The 16,491-nt window shown below is 34.2% G+C and overlaps 1 protein-coding gene across 7 annotated transcripts in view; it reads left to right on the forward strand.

Annotated features, from left to right (window-relative positions):
- NKAIN2 (sodium/potassium transporting ATPase interacting 2) overlaps positions 1 to 16,491 on the forward strand; it is a 928,721-nt gene that overhangs the window by 498,142 nt on the left and 414,088 nt on the right. For 5 of the 7 annotated variants that reach the window (XR_548477.2, XR_011522094.1, XR_011522092.1 and 2 more), the window contains one exon: positions 3,542 to 3,622. The exons of the other annotated variants lie outside the window; for them this stretch is intronic. Coding sequence is in view for 2 of the 5 variants with exons in the window: in XM_008542782.2 (XP_008541004.2) it covers positions 3,542 to 3,622 (81 nt within the window). In the remaining 3 variants the exon portion in view is untranslated. The remainder of the gene's footprint in view (positions 1 to 3,541; positions 3,623 to 16,491) is intronic. 7 annotated transcript variants of the gene reach the window in all.

Genomic DNA, 16,491 nt, shown 5'->3' on the forward strand with positions numbered 1-16,491 from the left:
CTTTTGTAAATCTTTAATGAAGTAAAGTGTATTGTGAGGCTAACTGGTTTGTAATGAAGTATACAATAAAATGATAATAAGTAAGTGCAAAGATATGGAAGGCAGATTTATTATGTTCCTTCTGGACATGTCCTTCTGGATTACTCTGGGAGAAAAGGGATAAAAATGAAAACAAAATCCTTACTAATAAATACTGTAAAAAAGTAACTCACAAAAGAAGATATAGAAAATGCTTCATACGCACTTATGTAGTTTGCTAAACCAGAAATAAAAACTTATTGTTTTAATTATCTAAGTGAAGAAAGGTTTGTTTTATAAAATGCCATCCATATATCAATGTTGTCATTAATGTTTCAAAAGAGAAAATATTCTAGGGAAGACTATGTGGCATTCAGGAAACAAGTCTAGATTGCAGGTTCAATTAGATGGAGGAGTGTTTTACATGGGTTATTGTAGAAAGTATATTTTGTAATGTCCTAAGGAGATGAAAATTTGGGAATTACTGCTGTACTACTTAAAAAAGGAGAAGTAATGACATAACATAATCATCGTAATAAAATGGCAACACGTAGTAAGAACTCAAACAGTGACCCCTTTCAAACATTCTGGTGCTCCATTTCATATAGATTATGTGAACGTGCTACTATTGCTAAGACTATTTTGCATTGGAGGAAACTGGAGTGTAGTGAGACACGTGCCTTCAACGTAGCCACAGAGCTCCTCAGTGACAGAGCCAGACTTTAGGTCCCAAGTTCTTAATCTTTATATGCTATTTATTTGCATGTGACCCATTATCTTACCTATCCTTCCATAAAATTATTAATTTTGGAGACTAAAACATAAATTTTTCAACTTGATATTTTTAACTATTTAAAATATAAACATAACTTTTTAACTATTTAAATATAGCATAATTTATATTTACACATACCCATAAATGCAAGTAACTAAGTGTGAGGGAGAGCTAAATTAACCTGGATGAAAATTCCAAATTCTTATCATGTATTCAATATATAATATTGGAAAAGTGACTATGCTATGTAGACCTCATGGATGCAGGTAACATTTTTAATATTTAATGAGCTTAAAATATAATTTCAGTTGGGAAATAGAGAAGCCGCAGCATTGACCTTCTTTAATGCCCCATCAGGATGCACGCCTGCCAGTGACAAATTTTCAGGCATATTTAGTATACGTCCTACAGTTTGTTCCCTCAGCTCTTAACAAATATTTCACTCATGCTACTCTTTTGGCTTTTAGTAAATAGTGCTTATTTGGCTCTCCATTTTAAATAAGGTGGGCAAAGTATGTCACTATGAACACAGGACATGATAAAACACTTCAATCAGTCATTGCTTCATTCTATCTTACAGTCACAAACCAAGGCACTGGAGATGGTAGGCATTCTTTATTTTTTTCTCACCTTGTTACCCTTAAAGTGGGCCCTAGCACTTCACTACATTTCTAGAACTAAAATCCAAATCTGCTAAACAGTTGCTAGGTCTAGATTTTTAGTTTTTTAAAAAAGTTTTGTGAAATGAATTCACATTTCATAATACTGAGCAAACCTGGATGTCTCATTAGATCTCTGTTCTAGAACTGCAGTTCTCTGCTGCAGCCTGCTCAGCTTCCTGACCCCGTTTCCAGTCCCCAGCCCTGATACAGTCTCTCAAATCCTTTCTGTTGTCTTGGACTCTTTAGTTTTGCCCTCACTGTATTCTCACTGAGCAATGCACATATTCAGCAGTTAGATAAACTCATCCCCTGGAAACCAGCTGAGTCACTATTATTACATTATTATGCATTGTGTCAGTGGGCTCTACTCCTCATACTACATGAATGAGCATAGTGTTCTCATATAAACCAGGTCTTGGAGGGGGGAAAGTGTTCTGCATCCAAAAATGGTAAAATTATCTCCATATTGCTCTTCATTCATTCACTGATTTACAAAATAATTTCTGAGTACCTATTTTGTGTAAGTGCTAAGTTAGCAATTTAGGGATATAAGCATAAATTTTAAAAAGCTCCTTTTCTCAAACACCTTGTCATTGGGTGCTGGATGAAAATATACAAATAATTGGATATAAGATATTTGGAATGATATTAGGGCAAGCAAGGTCTATTGGAGTACTAATCGGGGCTAGGAAGATTCTGATTGGATATCACTCAGAAGGTGATATTTAAATTGACCTGGAAGAAAAATAAAATGTTGCTAGGTGGTCAGAGGAGTACCTAGGGGAAAGAAAAATTATTAAGTGATAAAGGATAACATACAAAATGGCACAGAAGTGAGAAATAGCTTTCCATGTCTGTGGAACAGCAAGTAATCGGATGTGTCTGTAATCCATAATGACTTGAGATGAACTGAAACATGTGTCCGAAAAGATAACACGGTACAAGATCAAGGAGGTCCTTGAACTATAAAATAAAGATTTGGGAATTCACTAGATAAAAAAATAAGAGCCATTGGTATTTATTTCGCAGAGAAATGACATAATAGCCTCTTGTCCCATTTTAAAAAATTTCCACCTGATGTTTTCTTTGTTTACAGCTCCTCCCACCATAGCCCTTCCAACCCCCCCCCCCCCCCCCCGCCAATTCTATTTGGTAAAGGCCATAAATTAGCTTGCTTCACCTCTTATGGAAGGTGTTTCACCTCTTGTATTAAGCTTTGCAGGACTACTTTTCCTCGGGGTAGTTTAAATACTTCCATCTTCCTTTCTTGTGCTCAGACTATAAATCTTTTGATGATTCTTGTATAATAATCATCTCTTTTCTTATCTCTCTCTCTCACTTGACTTGAATTCAGGAAGAATTTACAATTGGTCTTTGTATCCTTAATGTCTTCCTAGTCTGTTGCCGTCTAGATGCTTAATAAATTTCAGTTGACCAAATGCTCAGAAATGTCTTGGTGAGAAGAATTTGTTGTCCGTGAAGAAAGCACACTGAATAGACAACAGAATAAAATTAGGGATAGTAACTAGATGGTCACTGTGACGGGACATCAGAAGAGGATAAAATAAGAAGGTAAAGAGAGAAATGAAAAAAAAAGACACTAAAGAAAAGAAAGCTGATTAGATAGGACAAAAACATGGGGACGGATTTGAAGATGACCCTAGATAAACTTGGAGAAAGGTCGTATGTTATCAAACATGAGGTTGATTTTGCTCAAGGCAGATATGAGTTGTTTTTTGATGAGTTTTATTTGATCTATCTATTGGAGCATCCACTTTTTTTAGCTGTCTAGAAACTGTAATCATTCCCCTTTAAAACAGAAATGTGGGCTGCTACTTCTTTTGTCTAGAAACCTAAAAACTATCCCTAAGTAAGTTTGAGCTGTAATACTCTAAGAGTCCGTAACGGTGAGAAAAAAATCAACAGAGAGAGAAATCTACATCTCATCCTGTTCCTTAGAAAGAAGCAATATCTAATATTTCCCACTAATCTTAAGATTTGGGTGTTCACAAGTTCAAATCTATTTAAATCCTACTCAGCTGATTCAAAATTAATTATATGTTATTTCTCTCTTGCTTTTCTACAGTATGCTGTCTGGCTAGTCCTCTGGGTTACGTGGAATGTGTTTGTTATCTGCTTCTATTTGGAGGCTGGGGACCTCTCAAAGGTAATTTGCCATCTGATTTGCCTGAGTCATCAGTAGTGTGTTAACAAGCCCCTTGCTAAGTCAGGCAGAGTCCCACCCTGCTCTTGTCACTTAGATGCACCTCGAATGAAGGTAAATTGAAAGATGTCCTCGTCTCAGTCTCTGCATTTCTACTGTCAAAAGGATGTTTTAGTGTGTCACCAAAATGTGCTTTTATTTTTTTAAACAAAACCAGTGTACATATTGATCATTACAGTGACCATGCTGCTGAGTACTTTTAACATATTGACTGCTGAGAGATTTCTGAAGCAGAATAGGCATTTTTTCAAAGATAAAATCCTGAAGATTTTTGAAATCACTTAGTTTGCTTATTACTCTACTAAAGATTTTCCTGACTGGACCCAAATAGCCATGCAATAATTCAAACAATTAATTGATTTTAGTTGAATAAAATTGTTACCAGAGGAATGCTGTTTATTACATAAATGGATAAAGTAAACATTTGATTCTAAAATAGTTTAGGAAAGACTTAAAATACTTGTTTTTTCATTCAGTTTCTATTGTGTGCTGTCTTCCTGTGACTGTGTGTATATTTGTGTGTTTCTGTGTGTGTATTGCTATTAGAATGCCATTACTGTTGAAATAATGTAGTTTTTAGATCTCTAAAATGAGCATCCTTCTTTTACTGGAATGCAGTTAACAGCAAATGAATCAAATGAGACAATGCATTCAAAGCAGTAGGAAATCTTGCTTGAAACGTGAGAGAGTTGCAAGCTTGAAGTAACTTTAAAAAACAGAGATTGCAAAATGTTCTTTTATCTGTCCCTTATTAGAGCAAAATGACCCTGCAAAGACGTTGTCATTTTTAAAACTCAGAGATGATAATCTGCTTTAAAAGAGCTAAAAACTCTCCAGGAACTACTTTGCAGGGCTATATATTTGAAGGGGTGGGGGATGGGAGTCATACAGGAGCTTCATAAAGCACTCCGAGTATTTTCAAGGATGTTTATTTATTATTTAACTGTGCTATGTGGCTCTATATAAAGTATTAAAAATCTTGATTTGTTGTGTTCAATGGCAAATGGTGAAAGATAAAATAAGAGGGTGACATTACAGCAAGAAATAAAGTCTGTGATTTCATGATCAGATTTTGGGCAAGTCCTCACTGTGGCCTTCTGCAAAATCTGCCCTGGTGGATGGCAGATTTTTGTGACTTTTGCAGGGCCTTGTCCTCCACACTCTTGGCAACAGGAAGATGCCGTGATCAATGAAAAGGAATTGTTCAGGTGGCTCTAGAAGGACGCAGACAGGATTGCTGCTTAAAACTCACGTTCCCTCCATGCCAGAAAAGCATACGTGCTTCCCAGGATTTGAATTACTTACCCAATTTATACACCTTGGCTTCTCTATAATCCACTTTGTTCAAAGCAATTCCACAGTACAATGTCTTTTAATGATATTTTCTGTTTTAAATAATCACCTTTAAAATTGGAAGGCAGTTGTTCAGGCATATTGAGTAAAATGATCTAACAGATCAGAGTTTACCTAATATAGATAAAAAAAGAGAGAGGTTTGAACCAAGCTGGCTGCACCGATGTTCTGTAATTGTGCTCATTGCTTCACGTGTGGACTGCAGGCACAGAATAAAGCTTGTGATCTCATGGCAGTGGACATGGGCATTGAAACCACAGTGAGGGAACATCCTAAAACATTATAGTTCAAGACAGTTGCAACCCAAATGACTAATTCTTCTTCTAATGGACTCAGGCAGGTAATGACTGTCCTTTGGCAATGAAGCAGTTAAAAATATTTCCTTTTCTTTTCATCTTATAAACCAAGGTTAGGCTCTGCAGAGCACATGAAAATTTAATAATTTCCTTTTAACAAATAATCTAAAGGAAAACCATAAAGGGCAAAGTTATATAGTTTTCCGTATGGGGTTTTTCCTCCCTTACCCATTCAAAGGGTTTGAGAAAGCTGTATTTAAACTTTTTATTTCTTTAGCTTCTGCAACTGTCTCACATTCTTCAAGTAATACAGTGCCAGAAGGAAGCAATGGTGATTGAAAAGCACACAGATATGTGAAAACTCAAAAATAGAACTCCTGAAACTGCTGATAATACTTAGATTACAGAATATAAACTGATTTTTTCTCATCCCACCAAAAAAAATAAAATAGTTTGACCATATGAATGGGTCAGTTTGTTTGAGGTTGAAGGAGAAATATGGGAAATAGAATCAGGGAGGAAAATTCAGTGGTCTTCATCTATGTGAAAGAAAGGTTTATTTCCATAAAACATTTTGTAAAGAGGTGATTCCTTCATATTGAATACTGGCCAGAAGTGATAAACAGTGGTAAAATATTAAGGCAAAGTCTAGTTACATGTTAGAGTTTAGAATTTTGTGTTGTCATTTTTCAGTGTCTTTTCTGCTTTTGCTGCTAAGCTCTCCGCCATGTAGTTATGAATGAAAGAGATTAGAGTCATTAACCAGCTCAGTGTGTACGTTCAGTGATGAAATGGCTTAATTACTATAATATGATACAGAGGACCGAACTGTGTGATGTTCAGTTTTCTTTAAACCCATAGTTGTATAGATCATGTTTTGTTCATCAAAAATTCTGTGTAAATCCAACATTATTATTAAAATATCAATTAATATATTTTAATTATTATACACATGAAAGTAAAGGAAATTAAAACTAATCAACCAGAGAAACTGCTTTTTAAAAATTTTATGTCAGTGAAATTAACATAATGGGAATGTAATATAAAATGGTACATAATGTGATAGCAACAAATAAACATATACGTTGCATTATAATGTTTTCCACATTATTTACATTAATGGTGTAGATATTAGTGTTGTAACTAAAGATCCTAAGGCATCCTACAGTGTGTTACTTCCTGGGTTGATATTTTAATACATACCCTGCTAAGGAAACAGAGATGACATTAGTCTGTAACCAAAAGTGTCTGCTAACTTTCTAACAGTTGCCTTTTAGCATTAAATGTGACCAGGACTATTGGATTAATCGTTTTGAGAATTCATCACATAAATAGTGTTATTGTTCTGTTGTATTATTCTAGGAAGTTGTGATTCCCTTGCTCATATCAAACACAGAGAAATGGGAACTAATCCCAGCTATCAACTGAGTTGAGTTATTTTGAAAAAGAATAGATCTGCTGTTTGTTCTGTAGTAATTTTTAACTTCAAAGTGCATAGCAGAAGGAAAACACATAATATGGTAATTCACCTATTAGGTTCATCACCTGGGAAAATGAAATTTATGAAGTAGTTTTTGAATAGTAATGCACAAGGAAAACATTTGTAGTCTTTTGGTTACCTGCAAAAACCTGTATTTTATTGGATGTGACATAATTGTAAATTACTCTTGGGCTGAAATATTCGAACACTTTTCTTTGTATGACTATTTTGATATCTCAGTTTCTACTTTTGTAATTTGTGGGGCACCATTAGTGAGTGATGCACTTATTTTTAGAGATAAAACAATAAACTTACAGATCATGAAAGAGTAACCAAGAGATTATTTTACACTCAAAACAAGCCAATTTGTTTGTATTTAACCCTTTGAGTCTAGGGTTGCAGATAGATATCCCTCAGGCTTCATTCTATTATCAGAAACCTGTCTAGTTAAACACAGCTAGCCTAAAGCAATTAATTATACTTAGTGATATGTATGTTTTACAATGAACATTTTTAATAGCAATATCTAGAAAGCTGTCATATTTTAATAATTTTGTTGGTTGCTTCTGAGATCTAGATATAAGTCTTCATTTAAAAAATTTGATATATAAAAATGCCATGTAAGAATGTGGCCTATTTAAGCTTTGGGGAATAAAATTGCACTCTTGCAAATGTAAGAGACAGGAAGAAGATAAAACCTGTCATTCACTCTAGGCAATAGGGAAGAAATCCTTAAAACCAGATGCGAGTGCTGTGTAGAATAATGTACTATTGCAACAATCCCAGGTTTATTCTTTCTATTAAAAAAATGTATTATTCATTTAAAAAGAGGTATCCTATACTTGGATATTTTCTGCTCAATGAAATCAGTGCTTGTATCGAAATTTGCTTTTATGATTTCATATGGAAAAAGGTGGTGTGGAGAGACACCTGTTATAATCATTTTTTATTTGAAATAATGCTGTTCTTCAAGAAGTAAAAATATTTATGCAAGTACTAATAAACAAAGAATCCTTCTGTAATTGATTTAAGACTAAATTTAACAAATATCAAGAGGACAGTTGATTGGATTCACGTATTTTATTTTGCTTTTCTCACTGTAAAATGTATATAGTCTAAGAAAACTGCAATTAACTGTTACTAAACTAATTAGAAAAATTTTCCTTTCTCAACCATCAAAATAGATTTTGTTTTAGGATGTAGAATAAAGTGTCCTACGTATTATTAATAATTAAATATAAAGTAATTTTTCCCCAAAATAGAAATGAACCAACCTATTGTAATTTGGTCAAACTGTCATGGCCTCTCTTCTCTTGTTTTCTTTAATAATGAATTAAATTAAACTGCTATGTTTTTACTTCTTCAATTCTCTTTCATTTGCTTACTCTTTCCACTTATTTTTAATACTCCTAAAGTGAGGATTAGGGTCCTTGAAACTTCTTACTTCTCTGTTTACATTCTTTCACTTGAAAATACCATCCACTGTCATAATTTCATCTCTTCACATGTGTCCACCAGATTTACATCTCCAATCCTGAGCTTGTTGCTAAGTTAAAGTCCTATATCTCTAACTTTCCGATGGTGTCATGTCAATCCCATTCTCACCTTAAATTCAGCATATCCAAAAGGATCTATCATTATCCCCAAAGAATCCAGCTTCCTTAATTCACTTCTTACTCAGAGAAGAAAAAAATGCAAAATTCATTTTCAAAAAATGCATAAAAGAGGAAAAAATTATTAAGGGGGGGTGTAGGTTATAGAAATCTTTATATATGGACAATGAGATGAAGCAAGGAATGTATATTTTTATTATTTACATAGTGCTTGTGTGTGTGTGTGTGTGTGTGCATTGTAAACTTCAGACACCAATACATCAAAAACAGTAAAGATCTTCCAAAGTAATGGTACTCTGGAAAACTAAGTATCTCAAAGGATGAGTTGACCTTTTGAAGATGCTATACCCTGGGGGCATTTACTGATTCCGGTTGGGGCAGAAAGCTAAGAATCCAGGCTTTGAACCCTTAGAAGGCTATTTCTGGGTATGTATAAATCAGCATAGCTTTAAGGGAGAGGGCCTCAAGCATATGGACAATTTTCTTGTTAGACATTTGATGAATTACGTGTAAGGCTAAAAATATAAATGGAAAGACTGAAAAGCAGAGTGAAAATTTCTTGGCAGTCTTGCAAACTGGAGATTGAAGATAAGAGGCAGCCTCTACAGAATAAACTAGACTTACAGTTGAGGAACCTGGAGAGTAAGCCAGGAGCAAAGGAAATATACACTAAACATTACCAGGGCTAAAATCCAGGCTCAACTCAGCACAGTCCTTGATTGAAATAAGCTGGTCAGCCATCACTTTACCTGCCTAGTTGAGAGAAAAGGGAGACATCTCAAGAGAAAGATATTATGATCTCAGACCTTTACAATGTATTTATGTCCATGATATCAGGCAATTGAAAATTCCTACACATGCTAACAGAGACAACCACATTACTGAAAGTGAAGAAAAAAATAGACAATTGAGAAAGACCAACAGATGATTCAGATATCAGTAATTACCTGATAAGGACTTAAAAAAAAACAGTATAATGAAGAAAATAATGGGAAACACTGAAGATAATATATTGAAAGATGAAAAATTTACTGTCAGAGAGTTTGGATCTACATAAAGAATCAAATGAAAATTCCAGAAGTGAAAAATATAGTATTTAAAAATAAGAACTCATTAAGGGTGTTTGATAGTAGATTTAAAAGATTAGAAACCAAGATTGGTGAACTGAAGGATGAGTCAATAAAAAGTATCCCAACTGAAGCATATAGATAGGTTAACAAGTACAAAGAGGAAAGAATAAAAATATAGAAAAGAATGTCAGAAACACATGGGGCTCAGCTTAAGATTCTATACACAACAATTGAGTTCCCAGAAGAAGAAAGATAGAATTGGACAGAAGCAATGTCTGAAGCGATAATGACAGAGAATTTTCCAAAACTGATTAAATACATCAACCCATAGATTTAAGAAGACTTTCAGATCTCAAGCAGACTAAATACCAAGAAAACCATATCCAGGTATAAATTAGTAGCACTGTTGAATATCAAAGAGAAAATCTTAAAAGCCACCAAAGATAAAAGACCCTTTGCCTTTAAAAGAATAGCAAATTTTTTAAAGGATAGCAAACATGTATTTGACTCATATATATGTGAGTAAAAAAATACAAAACCATAGTTTTAAAGTTTTTTGGAATTTAAATGTACGTAGAACTAAAATGGATGACAACAATAACACAAAAGGTAGAAGAGAGTTTGCGTTCTAGGTTGCTAGTATTATCATGGAAATGGTAAAGGTAATATTTATATTTAGGTTATGATATTCCAAGGGTTAATAATTTCTAGTGTATGACTAAAAGAAAGCATAGCTACCAAATAGCAACTATAGATGAAAAAATTAAATAATAGAAATAATCGATTAATCCAAATGAAACAAGGAAAGGAGAAAAACAACAAAAAGCAGAGAGGTCAACAAGAAAAAAATACCAAGATGGATGCTATAATCCCAAATATATCAATAATTACACTAAATGTAAGTAAACTAAATACTCCAGTTAAAAGACTAAGATTGTCAGTCTGGATAAAGACACAAAACCCAATCATATGTTGGCTATAAGAGATACACCTTAAATATAAGGATTTAGATTAAAAAGTTAAGAAAAAGTAGAAAATATTTGTCATGTAAACATACACCCAAAAAATGATGTAATAATTCTATATCAGTCAAGGTAGTATTTAAGGCAAGAAGCATTATGAAAAATAAAAATGGTATGCCACAATGAGAAAAAAGTCAACCCATATGAAGATACTGCAATCAGTACTGCCTGAATAAAATAATATAACTTTGATGTATATAAAGCAAAAATTAACAGAATTAAGGGGAGAAATAGCCATATCCACAATCACAGTGGGAGATTTTTAACACTCCTCTCTGAATACATCAATCAGATCAAAATTCAAAAAGGATATAGAGTATCTACACAACACAATTGCAAATTTAATCTAATTGACTTACGTAGAACGTTACACCAAACAATAAAAGAATACATATTATTTTCAAAGGCATATAGAACGTTCAATCATAAAATGATTCAAAACATAGAATGGTCAAAATATAGACTGATTTGCAATCTGACCACTATGGAATTAAGCTAGAAAACCAGCAGCATCTTAGAAATTAAGCAATACAATTCTACATAGCCTCTGGCCCCAATAGGTTGTAATAATCAGAATATATTTTGAAGTGATAAAATCTTGGGAGCATGAAGCTAAAGAGGTGCTTAGAGTAAAATATATGACCTTACATGGAGATATCAAAAGAGAAAGAAGTGCTGAAAATCAATGATCTAAGTTTCCGTATCCAGAAATTAGCAAAGGAACAGCAAATGAAACCTCCCCCCCTCAAAAAAATAGAAGGATTGAAATAGTGAAGATAAAAGTAGAACTCAATGAACGTACAACAGGAAAAAAAAAATCAATAAAGCCAAATTTTTCTTTAAAAATGTTAATAAAATTGATAAAAACTCTATCAAGAGAGATCAAGGGAAAAAATAAGAAAAAAATACATTTTACTAATATCACAAAGGACCCTACAGATTAGCTAGTGAGACAAAGAGTATATTATAAACAAGATTAAGCCAATATATTTGATAATCAAGATGGCACGGACAAATTCTTTGGAAAATACAACTTGAAATAAATTAAAAACCTGAATAGTCTTTTATTCATTAAATATATTGAATCATTAATCAAAACCTTTAACAGGAAAAAAAAAATCACCTCATCTCCACATGGCTTCACTAGTGAATTCTTAAAAATATTTAAGAATGTTGTAATACAAATCTTACACAAACTCTTTCAAAGAGTAAAGTGGGAATGCCTCCATCTCATTTTATGAGACCAGAAAACATTGCTTTTTGGAGGTAGGTGTGATTGTCAAATGACCTACAGATTACTGAATTAAAATCTAATAATGTAAACAAGAATAAAGAAAAAATGCTAAATATCTCCCCATAACTATATAATTGTATATTATTTCCAGACTACATTGTAATATTTATTTATATTTCCATCTCTCCTACTAAACTTCAGTTTGCTAAAAGGTCATATGTTATCATTATTCAGGAGACTGTCACTGAGCTGCCGTACAGCAGCAAGGAATTATAGAATCAAGAGCATTTTTAGATATTTATAAATAAGCCCATTTGATACATCATGAAACAAATGCAACAAGTTGCTCTTATCGATATATTCTAATAATTTCTTTAGTTAACTGTCCCTTCTCCAATGTGCGATAATGTTTTATTCATTCCCAAGAGTGAAGGAAATGTCAGACATGCGAACGATACCACTGGAATGAAATCAAATCCTAACAGAGTGGATTTCAGTAACTGAATAGCTCCACCAAAGAAAGTTGCTAGAGGCATTCCCTTCTACTCCGCTAGCGCATGCATAACAGAATCTACATCTCTCAGGGCTGGCCCAGTGCTCTGTGGTGGTAGCAAGCACAAAGAAAGTAATCCAAGCAGCTGGCTACCTAGATCAGTCCTTTTCAAGATTCATTTCACAGTTCTCCTGTATCCTCTAATAGTTGAGTGGCTTTCTCTGTATCTATAAGAATTAGACGGCACATATAGTTTCCATGGCTCTAGTAAATTAACTGCTCTAATTTGTACTTTGTTACTTTCATGTCTTTCCCTCGTGCTGGTTCCCCCTCCAAATGTCCCTCTGAGTGTCAAGAATCCTATCCTTTCTTTTGTGGGGCTTAAAGTAGTCTTGGACATTGAAAGGAGGAGCTTCCACATAGAATAATCCCCATGAGCATTAGCAAAATGTTGGGCATGAGCAAGCATTATTTCTGCTGTGTGATTCTGAGGCATCATGCATGTAAAATATTGGCAGAAGGTCCTCCCAGAGAGCAATGAGAACAGGCATTCTGAGAAGCTCCCTGGAATAGCAGAATGGTCTTCAGGTATTGATTGACTCCTTTGGGTCTCTAGGCTGCTGGCAAAGTTCAATATGACAGCCTCAGAATGCTGACTCAGCTGCTCTCCACACTGACCAGTCCCTGCTCCCCATTCAAAGGCATACCCTGTCCCAGGACTCCAACTTCTCCTACTCCATTCTCTCTACCTTCGGACTTGTATGGTCTTATCTATCCTCTTTCCAATCTGTTATTAACAATTACACTATGTGCCGTTTTCCTTACCCAATCTTTCTTTTGCAGTAACCTTTTATTTCCTCTTATAAATCAAAAGCTTTGCTTTCAAAGCTATTATTTCTGACGTGGACTTTGAGAGTCTCTTTTGGAAGACAAAAATAAAAAATCAAGCACTAACCACTAGTTTTTGCATTTCTACTAAAACAACGGTAATTCTCTGAGCAATAAGGATGCCGCTGACTCACTAGACAAAGTATGCAAAAAGTGAGCCTGAAAAATAAAGGCACAGAGATTAATATTCCAGGATCATATCCTGCTGGAAACTTTAAAAAAGCAGATAGAAACATAGTCTAAGCAATTGCCATACCTGTTCTCTAAAGCCTGGTTTGTAGAGATCATCCTAAAACAGCAATTTTTACTGTGTGCCAAATTAAAACAGCCATGCTTATTATTTGCAGAGTCATGTAGAAATACAAGAATAAGTTTGCATTAAGAGTTCCATGGCTTTAAATTTAGAAACACTTGAATTTTTTAAAAAATTGAAAACCACTACATTTTTTTTACAACCTTGGAATAGTTGGTCCAGATTAGAATAATCTCATATTAACTGGGCCCTAAATTCCTGAAGTAGTTGCAGAAGTTACTTGAAAATTATATCCCATCCAGCATAGTCCACCCCAGCCTGTAGTGTTCCCTCAGTCCGTGTTAACCTTGTCAAAATCACCCCCTTCACTGTAGGCCATCACCCTACCATGACTCCTGGAACTCATTTGGAAACTAAATTGGGATTGGCACTTGCCAAATTAGCTTTGGAGGGCAGAATGTCAATCTCTTTGAGGAATCACTCAGGGATAGTTGGTGCTTTGATGAACTATGGGAAATTGCATAAAAATACAACTCAAGGGATATTAAATAGTGAAATAAATCCATTTTCTCTCCTTCTAGCATCCAGGGTTATTTGGCCAGAAAGAGCAAATAAGTGATATTTTCCACGCCTTTCATATGATAGCAAACTTCTCTATTCCCACCTATGCTTAAAATTTACGTTACAAATGCAGCTGGACCCTTGGATTAGCAGTTCAGTACACTATAGGTAACCAGGGAACACTGTTCAGTAAATACTTTTGTTAGACGTAAAGCAATGCCAAAAAAATGAGACTTTCTAAATTTCTCTGCTGATTGAGAATTGTATGAGGAAATTTTGAAATATTTAAGTTGTTTTACTTTCCAACATAGCACTTAAAGTGTTACTCCCCTCCTCCTCTTTAAAGATTTATTTCTGACATTTAATTAAGCAAAATGTGTACACAGCCTGATGCAACCAAAAAAGCAGCTTAGAAGGGTCAAAAGAGGAGGAGGACTCACTAATAAACAGCCATTTATAGAATTATAATTAGTTTTCTTTTCCTTCGTTAGCTCATGTAACCTGCTAGAGGAATGAGTCGAATGGTAATTGCAGAACTCCAGGGTTTTCACACTCATAGGTAGTATAACATATAAAACTGAAGTAATTAGGAGATATTTCAAGAAATGTCATCTTTTTCATAGTGTAAAATCTAGGCATTTCGTAGCAAAGTAGCTGCATTGATACCATAGGGGCACTCTGTCCCTTTTCCACTCTGAAAGAAAAATCTCTAGTGACAGGTCCTCAAATCTTTTATTTGAATCACAAGTGAAAATGAGTTTGGTGCTCTCAATTAGTCCCAAGAGGGGAACCAATATCACACAATTTGGCACACTCTACAATTGCTCCTGAAGAGATAGGTAGCTAGCTACACACTCGGAAGGATTGTGACCCTCCTGGGGGTGTACCGCATACACTAGATTCATCAGGCAGCCCGTAAAATGTATGGACTCAAGCTTTTGCACTCCGATTTTATGAGCACTAAAATTAATCCATTAAGCATTTTGTACACCCAGACCCCCACTACTTACTTTTTAATGCGTTTATAGTCTGTTAACTGTGGCATCATAGTGCGCAGCGTAATAAGTCCAATTCTTCTTGTCTTTTTGCTTCCTGTTTCCTTCTTCTCAATGGAAACAAAAAAAGATAGCTAAGTTTAATATTGCCAAATAGCCAAATAATTAATGCTACTGGATATTTTTTTCTCTTTGAATTAATGCCTCAGAAAATGGAAAGCCAGAAGCACAGTTTTGAAAACAAGGATAGCAAAATATTATTTAATAGATATAACGATGTAAATGTACTGTGCAAACACCATAAAGTATTAACTGCTTATGGAATAATGAGAAAAGAGTATTTCAGAGGAATCTTCTAATTCTGGAAAGATATCTAGGCCCTCAGTCTGTGACTAATGCCGTCATTTATTAAGAATGCAAGTTGTAATAGCTTTATGGGTTTCTTTTAGGGAAATGAAAAAAAAGAACATTGTAAATGTGATTTATAAGGGTTATAACATTTTCCAGGTTTAGATCACTTTCCTGATTGTAAGCATTTTATTTTCTGAATGATTCCATTCTCTTGAGTATTGCATGAGATCAAAATCTCTCTTCAGGGGCACAAGTAACATGATCCCATTTGGAAAACACTATCAAACAATCAAGCTGAAATGCAAAGGAAAAACAAACCCTAGTATTTTCCCTGACGACTATAGAATTACTAAATCTGAAGACATATGAAGATTGAAAAAGGAGGGGAATAAAATAATTGCATATTCAGAAAAACGGAGAAACTGGAATGGTTTGGCTGATAAACTTATTGGTACAGAAAGCTCTCATGACACAATAATATAAATGATCACACAAAGTATTATTAATGGGGGAAATTTGGCTTCAGAGTTTCATGTTCTCACAGGATATTTTGTAATCTAAGTCATTATTTGAGCATGTTTTTGGCCAAATTTCAAGTAGTATTCTCCTGGAATGTGTTAAAAGGAAAAACAACATGAAAAGACAATACTTTGAGCAGCCAAGGCAGGCCCTCTGTCTGTGAGGTCTGTCACTCCTCAGATCTCCAGGGTCTGTTCGATCTGCGTTTAATTTTCCTGCAGCTGTCCACTGATGTGAGGAGCTTGCCCTTCCCCGAGAGAGGAAAGCCACTCTTTCAAACTCACTCGGATTACTGTCCTCAGGATTTTTAATGATTTTTCATTTGTTTATTTTAATTAATAAACTGCCTTAAAAGTAAGGAAACTCAAGTTTACTTCAGGCTGATATGTTCTCTCTAGGAAAACGTATTTACACATTTTGGAAAACATTAAAAAGTAGGTTAACGTTAATAAAAACAAATCACCATAATTGGTGACTTTACATTTAATTTTCCTGTATTTTCAAAGTATATCCTTAGTTTATGTGTCAAAATTATATCCATCTTAATCATTGGCAAATACTATTCTTCATCATCATTCTAATTCTTGTTCAGTTTTTTATTTATATATCTTATAAATATGCTTCACTAAAAACCTAAATTTTAACTTTGTTAACAATATTTGAACAGTATAGATTGATGTTCAT

This window comes from Equus przewalskii, chromosome 9 (genome assembly GCF_037783145.1).
Source record: "Equus przewalskii isolate Varuska chromosome 9, EquPr2, whole genome shotgun sequence".
Taxonomy (NCBI): domain Eukaryota; kingdom Metazoa; phylum Chordata; class Mammalia; order Perissodactyla; family Equidae; genus Equus; species Equus przewalskii.